Source organism: Ambystoma mexicanum, chromosome 1q (genome assembly GCF_040938575.1).
Source record: "Ambystoma mexicanum isolate Mex_15411 chromosome 1q, UKY_AmexF1_1, whole genome shotgun sequence".
Lineage (NCBI taxonomy): Eukaryota > Metazoa > Chordata > Amphibia > Caudata > Ambystomatidae > Ambystoma > Ambystoma mexicanum.
The window spans coordinates 838926852-838953363 of NC_090922.1; the positions used below are offsets into that span (position 1 = coordinate 838926852).

Below are 26512 nucleotides of genomic sequence, written 5' to 3' on the forward strand. Positions count from 1 at the left end.
ATGGCAAGAGGAATAAGGGCAAGAGCCGGTGACACCATATGGGATAAAAAAAACAGAAGTTGGCAAGAGTTCTGTGGGACTGTTAAGTCTATTTGTAGAATACTCTAACGAGAGAGGTGGACCAGCGCGATGAGGATTAACAAACATAATCATCGACCCTTTGTAGAAGGGACACAGTCTATTGCGAGTCAGGCCTATTGTGCATAATCTCTGGGAATGGTGTTTCCTGCTTCTTCTATCCATATGCCATTCTCTGCAGTAACGCTGCAGACTGACACACTTGTCTCGCGGACCTTAAACAGGCTGTTTTACAGGTGACTTGGCATCAGTCTATTAATTGTTTCCGGCAATATTTTGAGTTTCGATGTCATAGCTCTTCGGCGCTTTGGTTTGCATTATTATCCAAGACCTGAATGGAACTGTAACTTTCAAAGCCCTGAGGAAGACCTTAGTAGGTAGAAACATGTTGGCTGACACACTGAAAATAAATCTTCACAAATCAAAATTAGGTGTGATGTATTTTTTCTTGAACATATTGTTGGTGCAGGTTGAGAGTGACAAATACACTTTGCCTTTCTGAACACTTTTTTGGAACACTGGCTGGCCTGACTTCCCGTATAACAATCTCCTTGAAGCCTTGAGAGACTCTTTACTATAACATGAACAAAGGAGGAAAGTTCAGACCCAGGTGTTGTGATCCAGCCTCCGCGGCTCTGCGCGCGGGGAGACTGGATCTGCTGGAGCTAGGCCGCGCGGCCTGCGTGTCACAGCGATAGCTGGAGGAAAGAAGACACGCTGCACACACTGTCGTGGTTGGGCCGGAACTGCCTCCCATGCTCTGGGGCGGGGCTTTTATTATAACGCCCTGCGTCACCGCGTAGCGGGACGCAGGGCGGATGTAACATTCCACCTTTATTTCAAACAAAGTTAACTATAACCAAACATGTGCCATAAACTTCAATTCAAACGAAAACTATTAAATGTTCATATACCAGGACCCTCCTTACTGCCAATCCGCCGGGGGCCGACTAACATACATAGTCTTTGAGCCTGGCAGGCGGTCTCTTAGCAGTTCTTAAACCATATCGCCCTCGGCTAGGGCTGACCCCCGCTGTCCCATTGGGTGGCTCACCTTCTCTGTCCGGCTCTTCCCTGTCCGGCTCGCCGCACTGCTCCCATGTCCTGTCACCCGCTTCTGCCTCGTCCTGGAGGGGCGCTGGCTCATTTTCGTTGGACTGAGATGCTTCATCGACCTGGTGGCCTTTGCCATCGGTCCACAAGTTGCATGGTACCGCCTTAAAACACAACGCATTTTGTGTCACCTGGCGGGATCCTCTCGTCACCGTCACCATGGTCCCATGCCTCGCACTGACGGTCCATGGGCGCTCTTCGTATCTGGTGTCCAGTTTGGACCTTGTCGGATTTCGCAGCATGACCACCTGGTCGCCCACATGGTGGTCGGATGGTTTCGCCCTCCATTTCGAGCTCATGTGTGCATTGGCACTCGTTCTCCTTCTCTCTGTGCGCTCCTGATCAACCTCATCCAGTGTTTTGCTGGAGTGATGCGGGATCGATGACTTTATAACGGTGCCATACATGAGGTCGGCTGACGGGACACCCGTTGTGCTGCGCTGGGTGACCCGGTAATTCCACAGAAACCAGTACAGGTCAATTTTCCACGGGCTGGCGTTTGCCTTCGACACCCTCAGTACTTTGTTCAGAGTCCTCATGAAGCGTTCCACATCGCCATTCACCTGAGGCCATCTCGGCATGATATGGTGGTACTTGATGTTTAGTTCTTGCAAATACTGTTTGAATTCCTCCCCTTGGAAAGGGGGGCCATTATTGCTCTTGATGGTGGTTGGTAGACCATGGGTAGCAAACATTTTCTCGATGGCAGGGATGGCCACCTCCGCCACTGTGGATTCCACTATCTCGACCTTGGGGTATCGTGAGTGATCGTCGATAGCCACCAAGAGATACAGGCCTTCTCATAGTTTACAGAAGTCGATGCTGATGGCATCCCACCGGCCACAGCCACGGTCCGCTGACTGAATGGGTTCCGGGTCAGGCGGGGCTCCGGTTATTTGGCAGGGTAGGCATGTGCTTATCAGATGTTCGACCTGTTCGTCAATCTGTGGGAACCACACCCGGTTCCTGATCCGAGCTTTTGTCCGCGGCATCCCTTGATGTCCTTCGTGGGCCAGTGCCACAATTCACCCTTGTAGGCTCGGCGGGATGACAATTCGATTTCCCCTGAGCAGCAGTCCGCTTTCGGTGATCGATAAGTCTTGTCTCACGGTGAACATCCCAGATAGAAAAACTTTCGCCTCGACTGTCCTGTTGTGGGTGTTCTTCATGAATGTCTTCCAGTCACCCGAAAGGATGGCGTCTTTCACGATGTCGCAGCAAGGGTCTTTGTGGGTTTCCGACTCGATGTCCTCAATGCTGACAGCCTTGGGCCTCATGGCTCGCACCACCTGGCATATGTGCTCCTCGGTCTCTTCAGCCACTTGGACTTCTTGTGAGGTTGCCGCTCGCGGGTGCCTTGATAGAAAGTCCGCCGGGTTTCCACTTCCCGGCTGGTAAGCCAGCTCAAAATTGTACTGCTGGAGGTGCAGCAACCATTTGGTGATCCGTGCCGGTGGATGTGACGACGTGCCCATGAAGATTGGCAGCAAAGGTTTGTGATCTGTGATCGCCGTGAATCTCTGTCCGTAGAGGTATAGATGGAAGTGGCGACACCCCCATAGCACGGCAATGGCCTCCTTCTCGATATGAGAGTACCGCTGTTCTGTCATCGTGAGAGCTCTTGAGGCGTATGCGATAGGCCTTTTCTCCCCCTCTCTGGTGACCTGCATGAGAATGGCCCCTAACCCTACGGGGCTTGCGTCCACGAACAGTTCCGTCGGGAGCTCGGTGTCATAATACGCCATCTTCGTGTCGACGGACAGGGACTCTTTAATGTTCTCGATGGCCTCTTGGCACTCCTGCCCCCATTCTCACCTGGTGTTTAGTTTGGTCAGTTCACGTAGGGGCTCCGAGAGGGTGGCCAGATTTCAGATGAACCTACCGCAGTAGGTGACCATTCCCAGGAAACTGCGCACCTCGGTGGGCGTCAGTGGTGGGCTTGCCGCTTGAATGTCCGCAACCTTCTGGGGGTCATGGGAGATGCTGGTACTGCTGAATTTGTATCCAAAGAATGTGATTTCAGATTTGAGAAACTCGCACTTCTCCTTATGTATGGTCAGTCCAGCGTCTTCCAACCTGCTCAGTAAGGTCTGGAGCCTTTTGAGGTGTTCTTCCCTATCGTGGGCATGAATCAAGATATCGTCGCTCACGTTGAGGACACCAGGTATGTCCCGGATGACTTCTTGGATGGTTTGTTGAAAAACTTCAGCCGCAGACGAAATCCTGAAACTCAAGCGTTTGTATGTCATGATGCCCGCTCCCGGGGAGCCGGTTTAAGCCCTGCGTCCTCGAAAGCGGACATCCAGTCCCCAAGGAAGGACCCAGCAACCCCATATAGGGGCCCTTTGGCCAGTGTCCTGGCGCCTATGGCGCCAGGCTCATAAAAGGCATCAGTCCTGGCGCCATAGGCGCCAGGCTCATTATGGGAGTGCTTGGGTGCACTTACCTGATGTAGACCATGCTGCAGGATCCCGGCCTCCTTGAGGCCTGAAAGGAACTACTTTACCTGTGGGACTAATTTACCATCCGGGCGTGGTCGGGGAAGGATACATACCTGATTGGAGGAAGGATACATACCTGGAACTTCTTCCAAGGCTATTTAAACCCCACCCGAACAGCCACACGTGCTTCGCGTTGTTCTGCATCTAGCAGATGGACGCTCACCGTGTCTGCTCCCGCATCCTGACTTCTGCCACGCCTGCCAGCATCCTGGATCACCTGCAAAGGAAGAGAAGAAGAGAACAGAAGAAGGAAAAGTCCTTACCTGCTAAATCCGCATCCCGGAGACATCTCGCCGACAATCCTGAAAAGGAAGACTTTAATTTAAAAGCTCATCGCGTCGATCGCTGCAGCGCCGCATTCCACTCACCTTTACAGGGCGCCTCCATGTTCAGCAGCGATCATCCGGATTCGCAGTCACGCCCCAGTGCCTAGGGAGAAAAAGACCAGAACAAAAGGTGAGAGAGAGAAGGGAATAAGGAAAGCTAAATCTCCATGTTAAGACTTACCTGTTGATTCATTTCCTCTTCATTTCGGGTCCGCACCGCATCCTGGCATTTCCGGACCCCGGCCCCTAAGGGGAAAAAAAGACATCAGCGTTAATGAGCGAATGAAAAGACATTACCAAAAAAACGCTCATCAAAGACTTACCTGATTTCTACAAGGATTTCACCTCTCATCTCGGGTCGGTGCCTGTTCCCCGGCATTCCGTACCCCGGCCCCTATGGGGAAAAAGACACTAGCATTAGTTACTTAATGCATGGACACAAGGGGAACCTCTTATCAAAAAACTTACCTGGAAGCCAAGCAAGTTTGGTTCTCACCAATCCGAAAATCCAGTGAAGTAACTGGATACCAACGCGCCCCTGCATCAGAAGCAGGATGGAGAGCTCGTCCTTCCAGACCCTAAGGTGAGACGCTACGAGAAATCACAGAAGGGTTTCGAGGAGGGTGAGAGGGGAAAGTGGGAGGCCGATTGCATTACCCCGCAGACAGTTAATCCCCTATTTTCGCCCACAGAAGGATACTTCTGCGAGCCAGACAAGCCAGATTTGGGGGCCCGGTCCAGTCCGTCTTCCGAACCCTGCGCATCACCTTAGAAGAGGTCACAGCAGTGCGAACCAGCCCAGCGCCTCCGTGGGAGTCAGGTGAGCGTAACATTGTACCTGCGCAGGTTGTGATGTAGCGAGAGTCTCTGTGAAGTTTTAGCTGGTGGTATCCCGCTTTTAGGTCAACTTTGGAGAACACTCGCGACCCTGTAAGGTCGGCCACTATTTCGTCTAGCGTGGGTGTGATGTGGCGCTCCCGCTTGATGGCAGTGTTCGGGAGACGCATGTATATGCAGATCCGGACTTTTCCGGGCTGTTTGGGCTTTCTTGTTGCTACCATCGGGGAGACCCATGGTGTTGGCCCAGTCACCTCCAATTATTCCGGCTTCTTCCAACGCTTTCAGTTCTTTTTCCACCTGTTCTCACATGTGGAACGGTGTTCTCCTGTGTCTCACTGCCTTAGGCTGTACGGATTCATCAATGTGAAGCCTGATGGTCTTCCCTTTCAGGCACCCTATCCCCTTTTGCAGTTTGGGGTAGTGCTTCAAAATGTTCTCGACTTCTTGCACTTCATCGACTTGGCAGATGAATTTGACCAGACCCAGATCCTCCGCCGCGTCCCCACTCAAAAGGCATTCGATCCCTGCCTTCACGACATAGATCTTTGACCATAGCTTGTTGTCGCCGTGGACTGGAGTGGTGCGGAATCTGCCGATGACTGGTAGGGGCCTCCTGCTGCCGTACACAAACAACAGTGTATCTGTGTCCTTCAGATCCGGTTGGGGTCGTAACGTCTGGAACATGCTTATGGGCATGACGTTGACGGAGGCTCCCGTGTCGATGGTCATCCAAACCTGCTGATCTTGAATGTTCACCAAGCATTTGCGCCTTCGGAAGTTCTTTCTTTGTGGCGCCTGCCCCTGATCCAGCGCCGATACCAGGTAGACCTTCCGTCCTTTTCTCCCTTGTTCCTTGCCAGCTTCATGGTGTGAGCCTGGGACATCATCGCCCTCTTCCTCGGTCGAAGAGTTGGCCGTTTCGACTCGTCTTGCGCTGGCCTCTTTCTTCTTTTTGTTCCCGCTCCTTTCCTGGGGACTCTGTGGGGGCTGTGCCGTGGTACCCACCGACCGGCATACCTTCGCATAGTGGTCCTTCCTACCACATGCCCCGCATATGGTGCCCTGCGCGGGGCAGATCCGCCGCCCATGTCGCGGTCCGCCACACCATCCACACTCCGTGGGACCCGGGACACGTGGTTGCCACCTGTTTTGGGCGAAGCTACCACCAGACTCGTCTCTCGTGAATTGTCTGTTGGTGACATGGGACACCCATGGCTGTGGTGAGTGCGGGTTGCAGTTTGTGTAGCGTTGCCCCCATGTTGGCGAGCCCTGGTGTGTGCCAGTTCTCTTTGTCGCCCCAATTCGAGGATCCGTTGGAGGGAGATTCCTTTCTCAGCAAGTACCATCCGCCTCAGCTTTTCCTACTGGATATCATTGATGATTTGCCTCCGGATTTCTTTTTCCACATTCGTGAACTCACAGGACATTGCTAGCTTCCTCAGCCGTGTGCGGTAGGCGTCCAGTGTTTCTTCCTCTGCCTGTAAGGTGGAGCAGAATATGAAAGTCTCATAGTGCGGGTTTACTTGGGGGAGGAAATGCGCCGTCAGGGCATCTTTCGCATTTGTGTATGCTTCCTGGCCATCGTCAACATTCAGAGAGTTGAATATGCGCAGTACCTCATCCCCCACGTTTAACAGCAGATTGGACCTCATTTTCCTGGCAGTCGTTATGTCCTTGCACAGCCCCCCCATCGACATTTCGAATTTCTGGATCCATAGCTGCCACCTGGGGCCAACTGACGACGGATCTGTGAAAGGGTCAAACGACTGGATAAACCCTGAGGCACTCCCTTGTGGGCGGGCCTGTGGTGATGACATCGTCAAGTTTGCTGCTAGTCTTGATGGTGTGCCGGGTCTGGGGGTGGACATTCCGGTTGCCATAGTTGTGATTCGCTTGCCTCACCTCGGTGTCGTGGCCTGGGTGGCCCCTCCGAGTGCCCACCTGGGCCGCAGTGGCAAGGTCCAGCGCACACACGTGCGCACGTGCCTTACCCTGGACTTTCTGACCCCAGGGATGCGTCTGCAGAGTCTTGGCGCCACTCCGTCTGGGCAGGCCGCCGTATGTGGTTTGGGCCAGGTTCGGGGATGCTTTCCCATGGATGCGCGGAGAAGAGAAGAAACATTTCTTTTATTTTTTTTATGTGGGTGGGGGTCACGTGCTTGTGCCCCCCACCGGGTTCCAAAAATTGACTGGCGCTGGCCGTGGCCCATCCGTAGCTCGTTGAGCGCCGAGCGTGTGCGTGTTGAGTAGATTACCTCGTTGCCATTGTTGTGATCCAGCCTCTGCGGCTCTGCGCGCGGGGAGACTGGATCTGCTGGAGCTAGGCCGTGCGGCCTGCGTGTCGCAGTGATAGCCGGAGGAAAGAAGACACGCTGCACACACTGTCGTGGTTGGCCCGGAACTGCCTCCCATGCTCAGGGGCGGGGCTTTTATTATAACGCCCTGCGTCACCGCGTAGCGGGACGCAGGGCGGATGTAACACCAGGAAAGGCCTCCACCCTTTGCTATATTTAGCCATTCTCTGATGCTTTTGCATGCTAGCCTGTCGACTGATTATAGAATCACTTTCTCTTCTTCCTACTGCTTCAACCTATTTGTTGAAGTTACAATTCCAATATCCGATTTAGTTGAGCACATTTATTTCACATACAGCTATTGTAAATTCACCTGTTTTGTATGATCCTGCCATCTTGTGGTTATTTTTGGAATTGTCTCCCAAAAACGTGCAGTGAGCATTAATGTTACAAGCATCAACTGAAACCTCACGATGTGGCCTCTTCATCAGACTGTTTTTTCAGCTTCTTAAGAAACATGTATCTTTTTCTGGCTTTGCCATATACTTCAATGAGACGTCTATAAATCCGCTATTTTGAGACTCTGAACCACATTTTGGGAGTGAGGGCCTTTTTAACCCCTCTCCCTTATTTATGTCATTTTGTTTTGTGTGCCCTGGCGACTAACAGCCCTTAAGACTGACAGTGCAGGGGGACCCTGCTTGCCATTTAAGTCAGTGGAGTAGCACTACTTCCTCCCTTAAGGAGAGATGTGCATGGAATGCAAGTGTTCCCTTTCTTTTGACTCTATGGGCTTGCCCCCATATTCAGTGAGGCTCAGAAATGCCAGTGGCAGTGGCACCTTTATCTTACACATTTTGGCTGCACTCTTTTGCATCCTTACATACATCCTTTTTTAGCACATGGCAGCTGTTTGTTCACTAAAGTGCTCCAAATGGCTGCCAATGCTGTTTAGACCCCTGTCTTTTTACTTCACTGTGCTTTCCGCCCAGGAAGGGGTAGGACATTACCCTATATGGACATTCCTCTCTGCGTGCTCTGGCCAGAGCCGGGGAAGTAGTCGTTTGTATGCCCCAAAAGTTTTGGGCTGACTAAGGTGGTGCAGACAGTCCCAATACACATTCCACCCGTTTTATGAGGTCGTGATTGTACCTGAGCTGGCTGTCCATGAACGGGCAGCCTCCCAGAATTTGAATGTTGTAGGCCCCCTGGTAGGTGCGGTGGGGTTGGCCCAGCCCAGAATTGTGTATATCAGCATAGGCCATGCTTTAGGCCGGGACATTCTTTAGTCGAACATGAAGCCAAGCATCAGGCGCACAAGATACAGTATTGTCCAAACACTGGTCTATAAAGCAAAGCTCTGAACTTTCTATGCAGTTCCTTTGACTGGTGGGCTTAACCAATTCCCAGTCCAGCACCATCAAGGCCCTCACCCTGGCGCTCTCAAGGGTTGTGGGCCTGCAGCTGGCTGGCAACCAGTACGTGAAGAGGGGGCTTCTCTCGTTATATGGATGTTGAACAGCCTCATGCTGCGAAACTCCCAGTACACTCTCACCATGGGCCCTGGACATTAGTTATCTGCTGCTGCTACTCTCTGTCAAGAAGAGGAGACTCGCTGGAGTGTGTTTCCCCTGGCCCTGTGTCTTCATGCTTGCAGACCCTGTGCAGCGTCCCATGAACTGCTTACATTGTTTGTGGTGTCCTGTCGTTCCTCAAGACATGTGGGATCAGAAGAAGTTCGTCATCTTCTCATTTTGAGTCCAGTCTGGTTCCCTTTGGAACCATTAGGATACGGATGGAGACCAAAAGCACTGCTTTGCTGGACTCATCTGTCAAACTTGCCAAACAAATACTTCTCAGCACCTGCCACTTATAGAACTCCAACGCCACAACCTACAGTGAAAGCAGTTGTCCTCAACAGCACCGATTTACCTGGAGTTATTGTCTGGGGTACGAGAGGCTGTTTTGAAGTTCTCCTGTTCCCCATTCACTAACATTCAGCGTTAAGTCCTTCCCTGCATCTAACGTTGCCTTCACTTTCGTGGGGAGCCTGACCCCCTAGATGACCAGAATGAGTACCTCCATCTTCCCATGCAGGAATCCTACTATTATAATATTAGCACTAATTGTGTTAATTCTAATGTGTGATGTGTGTGTGTGTGTCCCATTTAGACACCCAATTATGATTACAAATTTAACTTCATGCTATATAAGTGTATGTTTATGCTCACCTGTGTGGACAATCTTACTTGACAATCACTTTTGTGTTAACCTTACTTTACACCAAACCTGTAATCTTTTTAGTCTAATGCTTAATGCTTAACCTGTTTGGTGAGACTTTTGCGGTAAACCTTTTCAGGTCCACTAGGTTTGGCTTCTCAGAACGCTCACCAGTAGTGGTTTTGAGAATCCTCCTAACACTGCTGTTGTAGTTGGATTGAGTAGGGAGCACCACTGCCATACTCAGACGGTGCTCTTACCTGGACTTTGCTAGAGGCATTGGTTTGCGGTCTTCAGCAGCAGCTGGCGTTCAAAGATTCATCGATTGTAGTCTAGGGTGCATTTATAAATCGTGTGATTTGCCAAACAATACCTCTGCTTCAGAGAGGGAATTTGGTCTGGTGGACAGAACTTCTTTCTGATTTTGGCCAGGATTCAACAGAGGTTTACAGGAAAGTACAGACATAACGAGCCTCCCTGTCCAACGTGGTGAAACAACGTGTGCAAGTTGCAACTAGTTCAATGTCAAGATACTCCAGGGAGAAAGGCTGTGGCCAAAAGCCATGCATGCATCAAAGGAGCGGGTGAAAATTGTTCTGAAAGTTTGAGGAATCGAAGCACAATGCAATACCTAAAAAAGTAGCACAGCGTCTTATGATTTTTAGAAAAGGGAAAAGTCACTCATGACCAGTGGACGTGGTGTGCTGGACTCGAAAACAGCAAACCTCTCCTTTCGAATTTCCCAAGGGCCACAGAGAAAATTGCCACTGAAAGCTCGACTGCTGAGGCCAATTGGAACATACTTTGGCTTTTCAGAAATACTTTTGACAACTAACACTTCTTTGATGTTGAAAGATTTCAAAGTCATTTCCAAAGCCATCATATACAATCCAAAGACTGGTTATAATTGGAACGAAACGTGTGGTTGGATTTGATGGCCTTGTTTATGGCAGTTCAAGAGTTTACAAAGAAATCCTATTTTCAACTCCATGTGCTGAGACACATTCTTCCACATCGGAACATGTCGCAAAGAGTGCAAGTTACATCCGCCATGGCGATCTCACATCCTACCTAATTCAATAGCCTTAACCTACTTCTCCCAAACTACCTTATTAATCAACTTCGGACCATCTAGAATAAGGTCCCAGGTTAATCCTCTGGTCTGAAACTGTGAAAGCAAACTCCTGTGCTACTTTCCCTACCCCAAGAGTCTAATACACAGAGCCTTCTTGCCCTGCATGTTTCAAGAAAAAGACACAGAATTACTGTCCTACAAGACTCCTAGTAAATAGTTCCAAGAAACGTTAGATGGTGTCCTTGAGCACAAGAAAGAAAGCACAGCGGCAGACCACTGGATGCCTCTGGGGTAGCCCTTTAGAATGTGCTCCCAGCTGTCTTTTGATCTGTGGAAAATCATGTGCTGTTCCGGAAAAGACTAAACATGTTATTTTCTCAACTTGCTTATTAACTGTGTCTACTTCTATTCATCAAGTATATGAAATAGATACAGATAACTCACACCTTATTACTCAATAGGTAGTGCACATTTAGGAATGCCTAGTTTAGTGTTCAAAGGTGCAGGGGGAAAAAGCGATTCTGGCACAATAAATCGCTAAACTGTACACAAAGAACAACGTGTCCTCAATTGGTGGACACTCCCGTCCCCTGCACACCACTAGCTTTATCTCCTCAGGTCTTTAGGAGCCCCTTTGACCCTGGGGGTTATCATATGTTAATGTCAACGTCTTATGATCGAGTTACTGTGAATCAGCCAGGTGCTGTTTTTACTCTAAAAAAGAAGATTCCAAAAACATGTTCATGTGGGACAAGATCCACCGTCTGGCCATCTATCCACCCATTCGGGTTTGAGGGAGTCATCCGTCCATATATCCCAAGTCACACTTCATGTATTGGGAAGGGGTCTTCCTTAACTTGATAATATGAACCTCTTCTATACTAGCACAAACATCTTGCTAACGTGAACTCACTTCTAAATTGGCATTACTTTCACTGTGCAGAGTCGACCAAGTGTATACAATGTATTCAGACCGTTGGGGCTGTGTAGGCTACATCATGAAAGCCTCCCGTCAAACGGGTATGTCACACCATCCGGTGATTAGACAATGCTGCACTCACAAAGGAAAAACGTCCAGGATTTCTATTTAGTTGTTAATAAAATAAATAATCAAAATCTCTTTTATTTCTAAAGTACTATAATCAGTTTATGTACAAATAACATTTTACATCGTTTTTCTAAACCAATAACAATAGAAAATAATCTGTCAGAATTTTCCAAAACAGTTCAATATCACGTGATCTACAGTAAATACACATTTATCAGTGACAGTATAATTTCAGATTTCTTTTGGCAGTTCTAGTCTTATACCAAAATTAACCAAAAAAAAGAAAGCAACGATTTTGTATTAAATTTCACCCAAAAATGTCTAGATAAAGAATAGAATTGGTGTGTAGTTTTTGTTGCATCACTAAATGTACTTAATGAGTTTTAAGTCATATAGTGACCCTTAGCCAGGGAAAAATGTCTTGTCTTTGTAAAAGTGAATAAATAAAATTACTAAGCATGTGTGTGATGAGTACACCATCGATAAACTCAAATCTCAAAATGAATATGTTCTACTAACCCTCCTATACCGTCAATCTCCTACTGTCCAGGTTCTCCACGTTATCTTCATTGGCGTTATCAATACTAGAAGAAGAATCAGAAGGGGCATTTTCCAATAACAATTACATATAAACTTGATGAATAGTGGGGATGAAGACCATTCAAAAGGGGAAGTTTATCAGTCAGCCTACTAAGCACATTTCCTCTCTCTCTCCAGCTCTCTCCGATGCAGCAGGAAATTTTATCATCAATGGGAACACAGCTATTGATAACCCCCAGAACTTCCGAATTGGTGGAACCCTGATCAAGTACCGGCGGCCCTCTACGCAACATGCAGATGGGTTGGAATACATCATGGCGCAGGGGCCGATCAATCAGTCACTTAATGTTATGGTATGAGCTTATTATAATGAGTGCACAATTACTGCACAGTAGTGCCTTTACTCGATTTAATGATAATATCACTTTTGTATGTTGCTTTTCAAGGTTGATTCATCACTTTTCTAAATGCTGTAATAAGTACTATTACATAATTTACGCGTACAGAAGTTATCAACGCCACAAGATGAAGGTTACTCATAGATATATGAATCAAGCACTTAACTCGTTGCATTATTTTACCAACCTGATGTCACAACTACTGTCTGTCGTCCAAGCGGACGCCCTCACCTACTTACCTCCGACCCTCTACCAACCTTCTGCTCACCCTTTGCCAACCTCTGGCAGCTTACTACTCACGCTGCTAACACCAAGACAGTTTCTTCCAACCTAAAGCCCATTGCCAAATATATGCACATCCTCTACTAATCTGCTTCTACACACCCACATTTTTCCCAGTGCACCCCATCGTCACCCTACCGCTCACTCTTGTCAACCTCCAGCACACCATCTTTTATCCTACTCCAACCTCTTTGGCAGTATTGTGCGCATACTCTTTCGAAACCCTGCATGCAGTGTGGCAACCTCCTGGTCACCAATGGCTCTGCCAACACCCTGCAGACCTTCTGCTAACCTCTTACACACTTTCTCTTAATAAACTCCTACTCAATGTTAGGTCCCCTGCTGCCTGTGCCAGAATCCTGCAGCTGCTCTGGCAACCTACTGTCATTCATTTTCTAACCTTCATTGATATCCCTTTTTCGCCACCCACTAACAGTAGTCTGCCAATGTACTGAACACTAGTGGACCAACAAAGCAGCTGCCACAAAAGATGGAGTTCAGCATGCTTTATTGTTGACAAGAGCTGGTTGAGATAAATGCCTGTGAGAACTACGGATTTAGTTACATTTAAAAAGGAGATTCTCATCTGTGACTAAACAAAAGGTGTCAGGGTTAGCAAGGGCACCCCCCAAGAAATTTTTCTTAGGGGTGCCTGATAAGGTCACTTGGGGTGGCACATTCATTGACTCCAAGAGGCCAGCATTTTTATAAGGGTTGCCGTGACCCCCATTAGCCCCCCTGGCGGCGCCACTGAAGGTTAGTAGTCTAATGCTTATTGATTTTTTACTTTATTGTTCATTCCTAAGGCGCTTAATACCTTCTAAATGCAGGATCGGGATTTGAATCGGTGTTACACCACGTTATTTTTCTTCAAAGACAAACACGTTGCTCCTAAGCTATCCTTCCTCCCTAAGTCTAATACGTTTGAAGATCTCCCGTTAAACTGGAGTTCGTCTCCCTCCCTCTAAGGGATGACATCTAGGATGTTGTGGCCAACCTCTATTCTGGGCAAGAGGGAAATGGGGATCAATGTCCTTGAATCTAGAGATTTATTTGTAACTGAAAAGGAGGATAATTTCCTGGAAAGCTCTGCACTGAATGTGTCAGGACAGATCATACTATAAGGTGTTCATGCTCCTAGTATATTAGGGCCCTGGTCTCCCACAGACTCCTAATACACTACACAGTCACAAGGATCTAGAATGCAGCCTCTTAATTTTCTTCCCCAACATGATCTCAAGATTATAATGCTCAACCATTTCTTTGTTTCGGGAATAAAATACAGTCATAGGCCTATAGCACCCAGCCTGCTTCTTTGCCCAGTTCACAGCCACAGTGATGTAGCACCCGATTCACTATTTGCAATCCATCCCGGAGGCTATTGCCTGGCTCATGTTTTATGATCCCGAGATATAGTGCCATGCTCACTGATAAAGGATATTGAGACCCTCTTACTTCTAATGGTTATAGTGTCACTTTACTTTTTAAGGGATGCAGTGCCCCTCTGACTTCCAAGATATACATAATGCCCACCTCACTTATAAGCAGTATGTCTCTTCAGGAATCTTAGGCCTTCTAGCCATTTGGGCGGTGCAGGATAAATGCTGCTGTATTATTACCTTGTGCCACTGCATTTCTGCACCGTCCAACTGTGAGGTGGATTTAAAGGTGGAGGATTCACCTGCAGCCATGAGCTGCCCATTTTCGGTGGAATTACGCCACAGTAATTCTGCTGAAAAAGCCCCATTTAGTCCTATGGACTCTAAATTAAACGGTGAATTACTCCACCACCGCTACTTGTAATCCGGCGCTAATACTGCCCGACCAAGTGGTAGTAACAGAAATGCAGTTTGGTGGTATCTGGGTGGATTTGCCACCCAGATACCACCAAACTCGTAATGACCCACTTGAGCAGCCTGCAAAGCGTTTCCAGTCCTAGGACATGGAATGCTTCTTGCTCTGCAAGACGAACTTGGTGGTCCAGTTCAGGCCTCACCACTGGGTCCAGGAGACAGGAGCTCTGGCTCTCCTTCCTTTAGTATTTTTTATATAGCGCTACAAACCCTCAGGTATCTGATCGCTGCTTATTATTACCCACGGAGTGTGGTGCTCATTTATCGATCTCAGAAGGATGAAAGGCTGAATTTGGCCCTGCCAGGATTCAAACCTGCGTCAGCAGGATGTGCACAGATGTCAAAGCAAGCGCACTACTCCCTGTGCTATCGGACCGTGAGGTCACTGGCTTTGGAAAAAGGCTTCCCCAACTTGCTGATAGGAAATATTCTTTTTGCTGCTTTTCTTCTTTCTTTTTGCTTTGTTTTCAATCCTGACCTGTTTTTATGGGGTAAGTAAAGCCGCCAACTTTACTTCCATTGCTTTGTTCTAATTTCTATGACAGCCTGCAAGACTATCTGTGCTGAGAGACTATGTGCCCCATTGCATGGTTGGTGGTATTTCGGTGGTACATCTGCCAATATACCACCAAATGGATTTACTGTTAGTGGTGGTAGGCGGTGTTAGTCCCCATTAATATAAGTCCATTCTGATGATTTGACCAATTTTCAGCAGTAAAGCAGCGGATTTAGTAAATCCTCCACTCACTTCCAAAATTGTAATGCAGCGGTGCGGTAATGCAGCGGTAATGTATGGGTAACAGCGATCCCACTGCATTGCCACTGTTTGTTCCCGCACCGCCGTACTTGTAATGAGGTCCCATGTCTCTTTGTGGATTTCTTGCATTTTTACAGCTGCACACATCAACCCAAAGCGAAGCGTGGTTAGGATATTTTGTATCCTTATATGTTTGTCTTTTATAACTTTTGGGTTACAAATACAATGTGACCAGGATGGGCTGGTGGCAGTGGATGTTTATCACTACTGTGTTTTGAACTTTTTTACTGGTGCACTTTTGCAATTACCGCAAATAGCTACTAAGAGTGGCTAGCACTCTCAGATGGCCATGCCCGAGATTTTTGCCTGCCCTTTGGCCATATGTTTTTTTTACCTTCTCCTTGCTGGAGTTGCTTTATATGGTATGGATTTTCCTAGGGAAAGCTGCTCCTCTTGAGGGCTATGGGACAGTCTGTAGGTGGCCAGATGTGGAGGTTGATACTCTCTGGTCCCAGTGCACATCCTGGAGCCTAAATGTCTGTTGTGGGGCAGATTGTGTGGCCAGTGGCAGTGGTTGTGATTGTTGAATAGCGATGGGCAGTTTGAATGTTGCAGAGCCTTACCATTGGAACACTTTATTACTGAAACTAAGATCAGAACAATCATATTGGATCTTCAATAAGCACTTAAAGATTTTACTATTCAACCCATGACATGATCGCGGGAGGGTATCAAATACTAAAGGAACTAAACTATCTTTGCATTATCTGTCTCTCTAGTTGTTACTGCTGTAACCGATGTAACCAGCGCCTTGAAGCCTCAAGGTTAGTGCGCTTTATAAATGAAAAATAAATAAAATTAAAATAAATTGGTGTATCTGAGTGAGTTTAGAGTCCAAATCCTGGATAAAAGGAGGACTCCTGCATCCATTCCACAGATGATCATTGGAGCCAAAACCCCTACGAAGAGGTCAAGCCGCCTGACGACCCGAGGACAACTTGTGCAATTGACCAGCACCAAATCCACTAAGGTCCCAGTGAAGCCCTGCCCCTCTGCTTGATCTCAAGAAGACCCTTCTCAGTGCTTTTACCCCTGGACCAGAGGGTACAACCAGTCTCGACCCCTTGCTCGAGGATGCATGCTTTCGGAGCTGTAGGGAAGGCATGGTATCACAAGTATGACACGGACGCAATGGATACAATTTGTAAAACCGTTATTGAAAATGTTGGGGTTGGAGAAACTCCTAACTTGCCCTACAACTAAGATGGGATTAGTCTCTACCGTCAAACGATAAACAAAACTGTCCTAGTGGCGTCAGTCAAATCAAAATGTCCTATGCTACAAAAGCTAATGCCTGCCCTATCTTTTATACAGAAAGTGTAAAAGGAGAAATGTATGAAAAGGAAAAATCAGTGTTCAAAAGCATAAAGGTAGTTGAAACAACTGTCCTACTCACGTTACACCTCATGGAGTAAGGCTATGCCGGAAGGCAGGATGACACACTCTGGCTCAGTTTCTAACACTCTAAGCAGTTCCAAACCGGGGATAGAGCCTCCACGTTAAAGTCTTTTTTTTGCCTTGTCAAAATTGTATTTCCATTGTAAAGTTCACAAAGGTACCCCTCTGCCGGGCTCAGACCTTACGGCATACAGTTCATAAAGGTGCCCCTCTGCCGGGCTCAGACCTTACAGCACACAGTTCATGAAGGTCCCCCTCTGTCAGACTCAGACCTCTCATGGCACAGTTCAACACAAACTTGCAAGGGGGCTCCCTCCTCCAAGTTTATTGTACTTCGGGTCTCCCTCAATCGGGCTGGAACCCCTTTTGGAGACTTTAGAATGTGCGTGGCACTTTTACCAGACCACCGCCGGACCACTTCGATTCACAGTTCACGGTTACTTTCACTTAATTTGCTTTCGCTGTCTGTTTGCTTTATAACTTTAAACGATGTACCTTTCACTGAGACTTTTGAATGGGCTACTTCCTTTTTCTGAACCACTCTGTTACTTAGTATCTCTGATCTCACAGCTGCTTTTTACTTACAAGTTAATTCACAGGTCTACCTTTCTTCTCGTCTCATCCACACGCGTGCAGCCCTCACTTGTGATATAATGTTGCTACTTCATTCGCTTTAACACACACCGGTCTCTCAGGTTGCTTGCCAACTCAGCGGCTGTGCACGCGTCTTTCTTGTTTTGTTATTTTCAATTCACGAATCAAAGTACCACAGGCTTGGCCTCGCTTCCCCAACTCTGCTTTTCCCCCAGGAGGGTCGTTGGCGTCCTTGGAACACACTGCAATCTTCACTTATGGGATCTGGCCTTCTCCACGTGTATTTCACAGTGTATCGTAGGCAATGACCTCCAGTAGGGAACTCTTGGGGTTTTTGGCCCGCTTCTCTCGTCCCTTGGTCCGTTGCTCTGCTGCAATAGGTGTGCCCTCATCCCAGAAGTTCTGCTAGTACTCATGTTCCGCCTTGCTCAGAGTGTGTCTTTAGGTGTTGCCTTTTATTCGTGTGAGGAGGGCTAACTGGTATCAGGTGTATGCACTTAGTGTAAAGTGCCTGACTTTGCCTGACCCGTTTAACGGGACATGTCCACTATGATGTGAGAGAGTTAGTCTGGTTGCTCTCAGTCATCCTCTTAGTTGGCCCATTGTTCGTGTAAAAAAGGGGGGGAGTTGGGACTTTGGGAAATCCTATAAAATAGGATGGGGTAGATGAACAAAAAAGGGGGGAATACCGCGTCTCGAAATCGGCTGCCTCACCCCTACTCCCTGAAGACCCCTCACCCAGGTGATCCTCCCGCACTGGTCGACGCCTAGGGTCTGGATCCAAAGGTGATGGCCGTGCCCTGGCCACCTGAGAGAGAGATCCCCAGAGACTAGCGGGTGAGACACCCTCTGGTTTCTCACAGAGCCTTCAGAAGCATCACTGGACCAATTTGTGGACTGACCAGCTCTCGACTGGACTACTGATCTGCAACTGTCACCGTTCCGAATGTTTCCTTTGAACTTGGAGTATCTTCTGCTTGAGCTACAAGATGCCTGCTCCTGCATTTCCAGCCTTTTTGCATCAACAGAAGACATGCAGGGCCTGCTCCTTTGTTCGTCCATTGAAGATCGCTGGTTGCTGCCTGACCATGGTGACTCCTATTGCAATCCTTCTTCTTCACTCCTTAGATGTGTCCTGAGGTCTCTTGCTCCACAGAAGTTTTTATTTTTTATTTGCAAAGGTGTTCAGCTTCAAACTTCAGGTACAGATTGAAGCACTGCGACTGACCGAAACTAAATCCTGCGTCCAAAATGAACCTCTGCACCCATGACCTCTGTGCCTCCCTCGACTGGACCAAGTACAGAAGACTGTGTCCCCAACGGATTGCGGAACCCCAGCAGTGATCTCTTGAGTAATCAGAGTTAGGGGCTAAGTTAACTGTTTCTTTCCCCCCTGTCTTCTATCGTGTTATTTTGGCATAACGCCCTGTCCGTATCTCTTGTCCCTATCTCTATCTTTCCTGACTTAGGTTGGTGCTAACCTGGTCAAGGATCCATCCTAGGCCTATCCTAGTGTAGTGGGATTGAGAGAGTTACTTACCTGAACTTTTTGAGCTTTGAGTAGTAACCAATCACATAGTAAGAAGACCTATAAAGTATAACTTTGGAACTGGTGACATTATTTCAAATGGCCCTAAACCATCTTAGAGCTGCAGTTACTAAGTGCTAGGGAATTGCTTTATGGTTGCTCTAAAGTGTTTCTACTTGGTATCTGTATAAATGTATAGAAAAAATAAATTGTAGAATTGTTCAGAAATGATGTACAAACGAACATTTCAATCAATTCTACCATTCAGAGCCATTCAAGTGAACAAGGGGATAGAGGGTTGTGAGGGTGTCCCCCTCTCCCGATAGGTTAAAGTAAAAAAAAAAAAGACTCTCCGGCGCCAGTTCCCATCAGCGTAAGTGAAGGGAACTGGCATTGCATGTTGTTGGTGACACACAGCGAGCGAGGTGTGCCGGCCACAGGTAAGTAAGGGGGTGGAAGGGGAGCGGGTTGCCAGAAATCTCTGCGAGAGAAAAAAACAAGTCATTTTAGTTCTTCTTCCACAGACATTTCACATAAGATGAATTCATGGCCAACTTTTCTACTTAACTTTATGCATCTCAGTACTTACCCATTTTACACTGGTTATTGAATCACATGCCTTCTATCCTCTCTTAATGGAGGAACGTTTATATCTGTTTTATTGTAAGTATGTGACAATATGTGCCTAGATGGTTTCTTGGTTAGTGTGTATTCTAAATGCCTAATAAATGATTGTATATTTTTGTACTAACTGGAATTATTAGTGAGTTTCTGTGTGGGCCTATTGTAGCCCTAGACCTCTCAAGCCCCCTCCGTAGTCTATGCCTCACTGACCTGCTGCCTACCTTGAGTGGGTTCAGCTAGACTTTAGTGTCTTTCCTGTTCACCATAATAGTTTTGCCTCCCAAAATCCACTCCATCTTTATACTTGCTCTTTTGGTGGGCGTTTAAATGCCTTGGCTTCCTTGTACCCACACCATTCTTGGTATTTTCCTGTTGGCTTCTTGTTATCAATGGTTTTAAGGAGCAAGTTGATTGGTTCATTAAGTTAATCTACTCATTTGCCTCAGATGTTGTGGATCCATGCCTCTGAGGCTTGATAAAGATAAAGCCATCTTAGGTTCAGGCAGATATCTCGTCCCTTTCATCCAGATCTGCACTTCAGAATTGCTATTCTTCTGTGGCTCCTCTTCCTCTGTCTTCTCCAATGGCTGCTACGTTGGGGTTTTCCTGGTCTTGTTAGTTTGGTAAGCATTTGTGGGGATTCTTATGGGGACCTGGAAGCTTGCAGCATTACATCACTCCTAATTCTCCTCTCCACTCTTAGCCATGTACTGCAAATCAGTTCTACATTTCCTCATTGACATCAGTGCCAGCATACTGGATCCTATGGCGCTTTTGCCACGTTTCTCTTAGTCCTTCTCTCTTCATTTTTATAGGGCAAATTCAGAAGAGGATGTCCAGGGACAGAGGGCATCCCACAAATAGGACAATCCAGGTTATGGGTCTGGTTCCTTTGCCTCCTATGTTCAATCGATCTCTCATTAATTTGGTATCAGTGGGATTGGGTTCACCTTTACCTGAATACTCATACAAATGGTGCACAGATGTTGCGGAAAAGGTACTTCACAATACTGTTGATCACTAGAGTCTAAGTTTCCGTTGTCAGAGAGGGCATGATCTGGGGTGGACTCTGTGACTGCCACTCAATGGTAGCACATAACTCTGGGGCTTAGGCCTTGGGACACTAGTTGTTCTCGGTGATAGAGCCACCTTCAGACCCTGGAACAATGTCAAGCACCTGACTTCATCACATTCTCTACCCCCTTTCTGTGGATCCCCCACTTGTGGGTTGTTTCCTCCTTATTTTCCTCCCATTAGATGGATTTGATTTCCTCATTCAGTTCCTTGAAAAGTACCAGGTCGTATTACTCATGACTGTGTCTTCATATGTGCTTCCTGTAACAAGTGTAACAAGGCGTCACAGGCAGGAGACAGACACGTGGTTGGCATGGTTCAAGAAAGTGATTTATTATCACAAAATAAAGGGCTAAATCTCCCTAACACTTTCAGGATTCCCCTACCTAAGAAACAATCACCTCTGGTGCACGTCATCAGAATGTCCTTATAACAAATAAACCTGTCCTTTGTACAAAACTCCTGGTCTCACCCTATCACTAGTAAATAGAAAATAACAAAATAGCGCCCCTTTGAGGATGACTCCTTGCTCCTAGTAACAAGAGAGTCTCTTCGTGGAGATCATAACAGTTAAAGTGTAGAAAGGCGACCAGAAGAATACCTCCCTTCTTCTGATTAACCTGTCTCTTCTCAAGTTCAATCAACCCTTTTCATCAGCAGTTGCAACTCTTGCACAATTGCTCGCAGTGGTATTGAGATTCGTTTCTTGTCCCCCTCTGTCAAGAGTCAAGTTCTTTATAAATGTCACTGGGATGAGGGAGATTACTCCTGATGCACTCTTCAAAGTCTTTCCTTCCAGTAGCTTTGATTGGACTTCTTGGATAAGGGAGATTACTCCTGATGCACATTTCAAAGTCTTCCTTCCAGTAGCTTTGATGGTACTTCTGGGACGAGGGAGATTACGCCGATGTATAACTCACAAACTTTTCATCCAGTCATTTTGATGGGACTACTGGGATGAGGGAGATTACTTCTGATCCATTCCTCAATGATGCACTCCTTCTTAGGAGTATTGTGCCGAGAGAGATTTCTCCTTATGCACTCCTCAACGATGCACTCCTTCTTATGAGTATTGTGCTGATGGAGATTACTCCCGATGCATTCCTCAATGATGCACTCCTTCTTATGAGTACTGTGCCGAGGGGGAATGCTCCCTATACACTCCTCAATGATGCCCCCCTTCTTACGAGTACTGGGACGATGGAGATTACTCCCTATGCACACTTCAATGAAGCACTCATTCTTATAAGTACTGGGATGAGGGAGATTAATTCCTGTTGTAACCTTCTACACCCACGCCCCTATCAGGTCTCCCGGGGTCCACGTTACCTTCTTGTGGAGGCAGCCCATCTCTGGTGCTTCCTGGGGTGTCGGCAGCGGTTGCTGCCATCCTTTGTTCTCTGCCACTCTGCCCTGTTTCCACAGGGCCTGGGAGCTATTGGTCTCTGCGTTGTTGTTGGACCACCAGGCCCACCTCACTGAGGTCACACCACCGCCACTCTCCCTCCAGCTGCTTCTGTGGCCAGCTTTTCCACTTCCTTGGGTCTGTCCTGCCGACTGCTTCTTGCTGACCTACGGCTGTGACTTCTCCTCTTGCCGGGTTGGAACTTCCCGGGGTTTCCAGCCTCCTTTGTCAGTTTTTATACTTGGCAGCTGCTTCCTCCCCATCAGACGGTCAAGGTCTATCTTTTGTTTCCATGGAGTGATCTTTATGTCTCCTCTGGGCTATTTCGTCTCAGTATCCTGATGAGATGCTTTGGTAATCTTTCTGTCTCTTCGGGGTCTCCTTGTCTCAGTACTCGGGGAGGTGCTAGTGCTACCTATAGTACCTTAGTGTTACAGGTAGTAATCTGAGGATGCAGTGAGGAGCTTGGGGTGTAAGAGGTCAGGGGGTCAGGGAGGTGAGTCATGGAATGAACATCCCTATCCCCAAGAGGGGAGTTCTCCCCTGGAAGGTCCTCCCGCATATTATCAACTCTAGGGTATTATTGGTTTGCTGCTGCACCACCCTAGCATTACAGGGAAGGGCTCCTCCACGGGGAGAAGTGATATCATCCTATGATTCATCAGATTCCCCTCTGCCCCTTTATTCTTCTCTCTACCTTACTGTGGAATGGTTGAGGGGGAATGTACCCGAACAAGCTGCCTGAAGCAGTCAACTTTCCTGGGTTCGGAAGATATATTCCACTTGTTGTCGGTACAAAGGTATTGATGACAGTCCCACTTATTTTTCTTTCTCTATTCTAAGTCCCAAAACCACTGGACAAAGCAATCCACTTGCTTTGAAATATCTTGTTGTGTTTTTACCTGTTGCTGGCAGAAGGAGAAGCAGTCTGTTCTGAAGACTAATCTAGGTATTCCAGATGTTCCTACCCCAGCTGCAAATGATTGCCTCTGGGAAAGGCATTCTCGGACCCCCAGGGATAATGATAGCATTGGCAGCCTAATGCCATTCAGTTGGTATGTGACTTTTGGCCCCCACTAATCTCCTGCAGAGATTGGGAACATGCAGATCTAGATTCCCTTTCATAATCCCTACATGCATCAGTCCCCCTTCTCCTTACCTGTCCCGTCTCCGCAATCACAGGAGAAGCTGTACCAGGGTGACAGGCGGGGCTTCTATCACATGGGGAATCCTGGAAGGTCCAAGGAAGTAGGTGCTGTGCAGTAGAATTATGACCGACTGCCAAAGGAAATCAAAGCAACGGAGGAACTCAGAACACATGCACGAACAGAGAAGGAAGAGAGGGCGAAGCAAGAAGATACCAGTGGTGATGGAATTTGCTATTGCTTGAACAAAATGAATGCAAAACAGAAGTTGCTTGGCAACATTCCTAGTCCTGCCTTCCTTTTTATGTCAGTCTTTACAGGAAATTCTCTTTGTGTCATGCAGAGCGCCATCTTGGAATTGAGTTTCTTCAAAGAACTGATATTAACACCTGTCCGACACATGTAGGAAGTTATGGTGCTTGATTTCAACAGATTTTGGTTCCACTGGAAGTGGGTCTATGACCTGTCAAATTTCCAGTATTACGGGTTCTGGTTATTCTGGCATGACGGCTGCTTACATTGAGAACATAGTATCACTTTGCCGGAACGTCCCCTCTGCACATATGATTTGTACAGTCTGTTCTGGGAGTAGCTAGTCTGGAAAAGTCAAGTCCTCTTATGCTACCATCTGTAAACTCCTGGATTTAAGAATACATTTAGTATCTTGACTTGTGAAGGACATCTAGTATGTATAATCAAAGTCAGATTTCCTTACTGCATTCATTTGCACTGCTGCCATATTATTATTATTATGGTATTTATTGAGCGCGGACCTAGTTTTGAGAAGCAACAGAGGTATACAACAAGACAGATACACAACGTAGGGCTTTACAGAGGTATACAACAATACAGGTACACAGCGGAGCGCTTTACAGAGGCACAAAACAGTACAGATGCATAACATAGTGCTTTTCAGAGGTAACAGCAGAGCACATACAAAGCCGGGGGGCGGTGTAGGATACAGAGATACATTTCGTCTCTGGCCCTCTCCAGCAGCTCTCTCTCCTCCTCTAGATCTTCTGGAGAAATATGCAAGCTGCCATTGAGTGGTCACATAACTGCCAACTTCACTTTCTTTACGTACAAACCTGAGAGGCATTTGAGCCAGAGGTCTCTGACCTGATAGACCATCTGATGATGGGGTGTCTCAGAAGTCGGTATTCAACATCATGTTCCATCCTTTCCAATATGCCCTACTTAGTTTGGGCTATTAGGTGGCACTTAATTGCTGCCTATAAGCTAAACGATTGCATTAGAGTACAGGTAGGAGGGAGAGGACATGTGAGGAGGGACGCACAGCTTGTGGGTTTTGTTTATTTACCCGCTGATTGAATGGCCATGGCAATTCTAATCTCTGTGGCAATTCCCACCGACTGCTCATCCCTCTATACCTAGAACACCTCCTCCTCAATGAAGAAGTAATATGAAACTATAGCCTACAAGTGTTATACCTAAGATTAATTGCAGCTGTAAAAGGCTACTGGTGTAATACAAATGTCTTAAGCAAGTGTGCCTCCAGCCACTTGATTTATATCTCTTCCATCCACTGAAGTCCTATTAAAAACAAGCAACGACAAAGCCAACAGTTTTGCTTGTGGTATTAGATAGGCATTTGCCAGGTACTGCCATCATATTCTCAGGTAATCACTCAATTTTCCAGCTGTTGCCATCTTTTGGCCAAATAGTTCCATTATTATATCAGTATCCCACTCCTCTTCAACGTCTATATGACGCCACTAATCAACCTTATCAAAAGGCACAGCTTCACTGGCTACAACTACGCTGATGATAGTTTACAAATTCGACGATGCACAATAGGAGAACGCAAAGCTAATAGACTGTCTCATAGAACTCTACCAATGGATGAACACTAACAACCTCAAAATCAACCCAGACAAGACGGAAATAATTATTACATCCAACATCCAAGAAAGCAACCAGTATATCCGATGGCCCACAGAACTGGGAACAGCACCCACGCCATCCAAAGTAGTAAATAACCTGGGAATCCTAATGGATAATGAGCTAATCCCCAGAACCGCAAGTTAACACGATAATGAAGAAATGCGTCTTCATTCTACACACATTCAAAAAGATTCTAATATTCCTCTCCATGCACAAAACATTGGCCATCATCTCCCTCGTCATGTCCAGGATAGACCACACCAACAGCTCATACTTCGGAATAGCAAACTATTTACTGAAGAAACTGCAACATATACAGAACGCAGCTGCCAGGCTCCTCAGCCTCTCACAAAGGGACCCCATCACTCCAGCCTTAAGAATGCTACAGTAGCTCCCAGTTCACCAAAAGTTAAAATAACTTGAGACTGATAGCACCAACTCATTACACTCCTAGAAAAAATAGATATTGTAATACTTTGCAGTTATACCTTTTAACCATGCATTTCTCTTATTTGGGAGCACAATACAAGACTTTAAAAATACATATGAAATCAGCAGTACAAGCTATAATTCCAGTGTTTGGCTTAAAGCCCCAAAGGCGCAAAGGGGACCAGAGAAATGTCCACAGACAAGAAAGTACCTACAAAGTCACCGTAGGAGAGTTACTAGTGAGCACTGAAATGACCCAGTAGTCACAGCCACGGTTATGAGCAAAAGGAAGGTACGGTCCAGTTCTACCACACAGTTGCGGGGAAGACAACAACTGACCACAGGGGACTTTAGAGGGAACCCTCTCGAAGAGCTCCAGTGCCAGATTCGAGAGCCAGCAGTCACGGGAATAGATGAGATACAACCAAGCAACACATGGATCAATACAAACAAATCACAAAACACGGCAGAAGGGGACCTGGAGAAGCCTTCAACCATGAACCTTGGGGACCCCTAAGGGGAAGTGTCTCAAATCACCCACTAACCCAGGGCCTAGAGATAAGTATTCACAATTGTAGTTCCCAAAATGACAGTTCAATAAAGGCAAAACAACCCGGTGAGTATGGCTCTTCCTTTGCAGAGACATATTTAGGATCCTGTCATCCAGAGACTAGGCTCGTAGAAGACTGAGGAACCTGGCCAGGCAGATGTGGATGGCTCGATAGACAAAGAGGGGCAGCCAACTAGCAGAAAATAGTTCACAATGAAGGTCCTACTGGGCGACGGCAGCTTCCTGCACCAAGGTGAACTGCCAAGACTGTAAAACAAGAAAATGGTGTTAAAACGGCCAAAAGACGGCCCCAGCAAGGCAAATGAGGAGGACCAGGAGGATGAACAGGACACCCCTGTAATGACGTCCAGTATCTAAAAATGAAAAACCAAGCTGATGTAATGAGGCACAAGTCAAATCAGTATGGCCAAAGTCTAAAAAATACTGGAGCAGCTTTTTGGTGCTAAAATCAAAC

The 26512-nt window shown here is 47.0% G+C and overlaps 1 protein-coding gene across 7 annotated transcripts in view; it reads left to right on the top strand.

Annotated features, from left to right (window-relative positions):
- The window catches only part of LOC138537634 (ADAMTS-like protein 2), a 678742-nt gene that overhangs the window by 369103 nt on the left and 283127 nt on the right, over positions 1 to 26512 (top strand). For all 7 annotated transcript variants that reach the window (XM_069641465.1, XM_069641464.1, XM_069641470.1 and 4 more), the window contains exon 8: positions 12213 to 12388. In XM_069641465.1, the coding sequence (XP_069497566.1) occupies positions 12213 to 12388 (176 nt within the window). The remainder of the gene's footprint in view (positions 1 to 12212; positions 12389 to 26512) is intronic.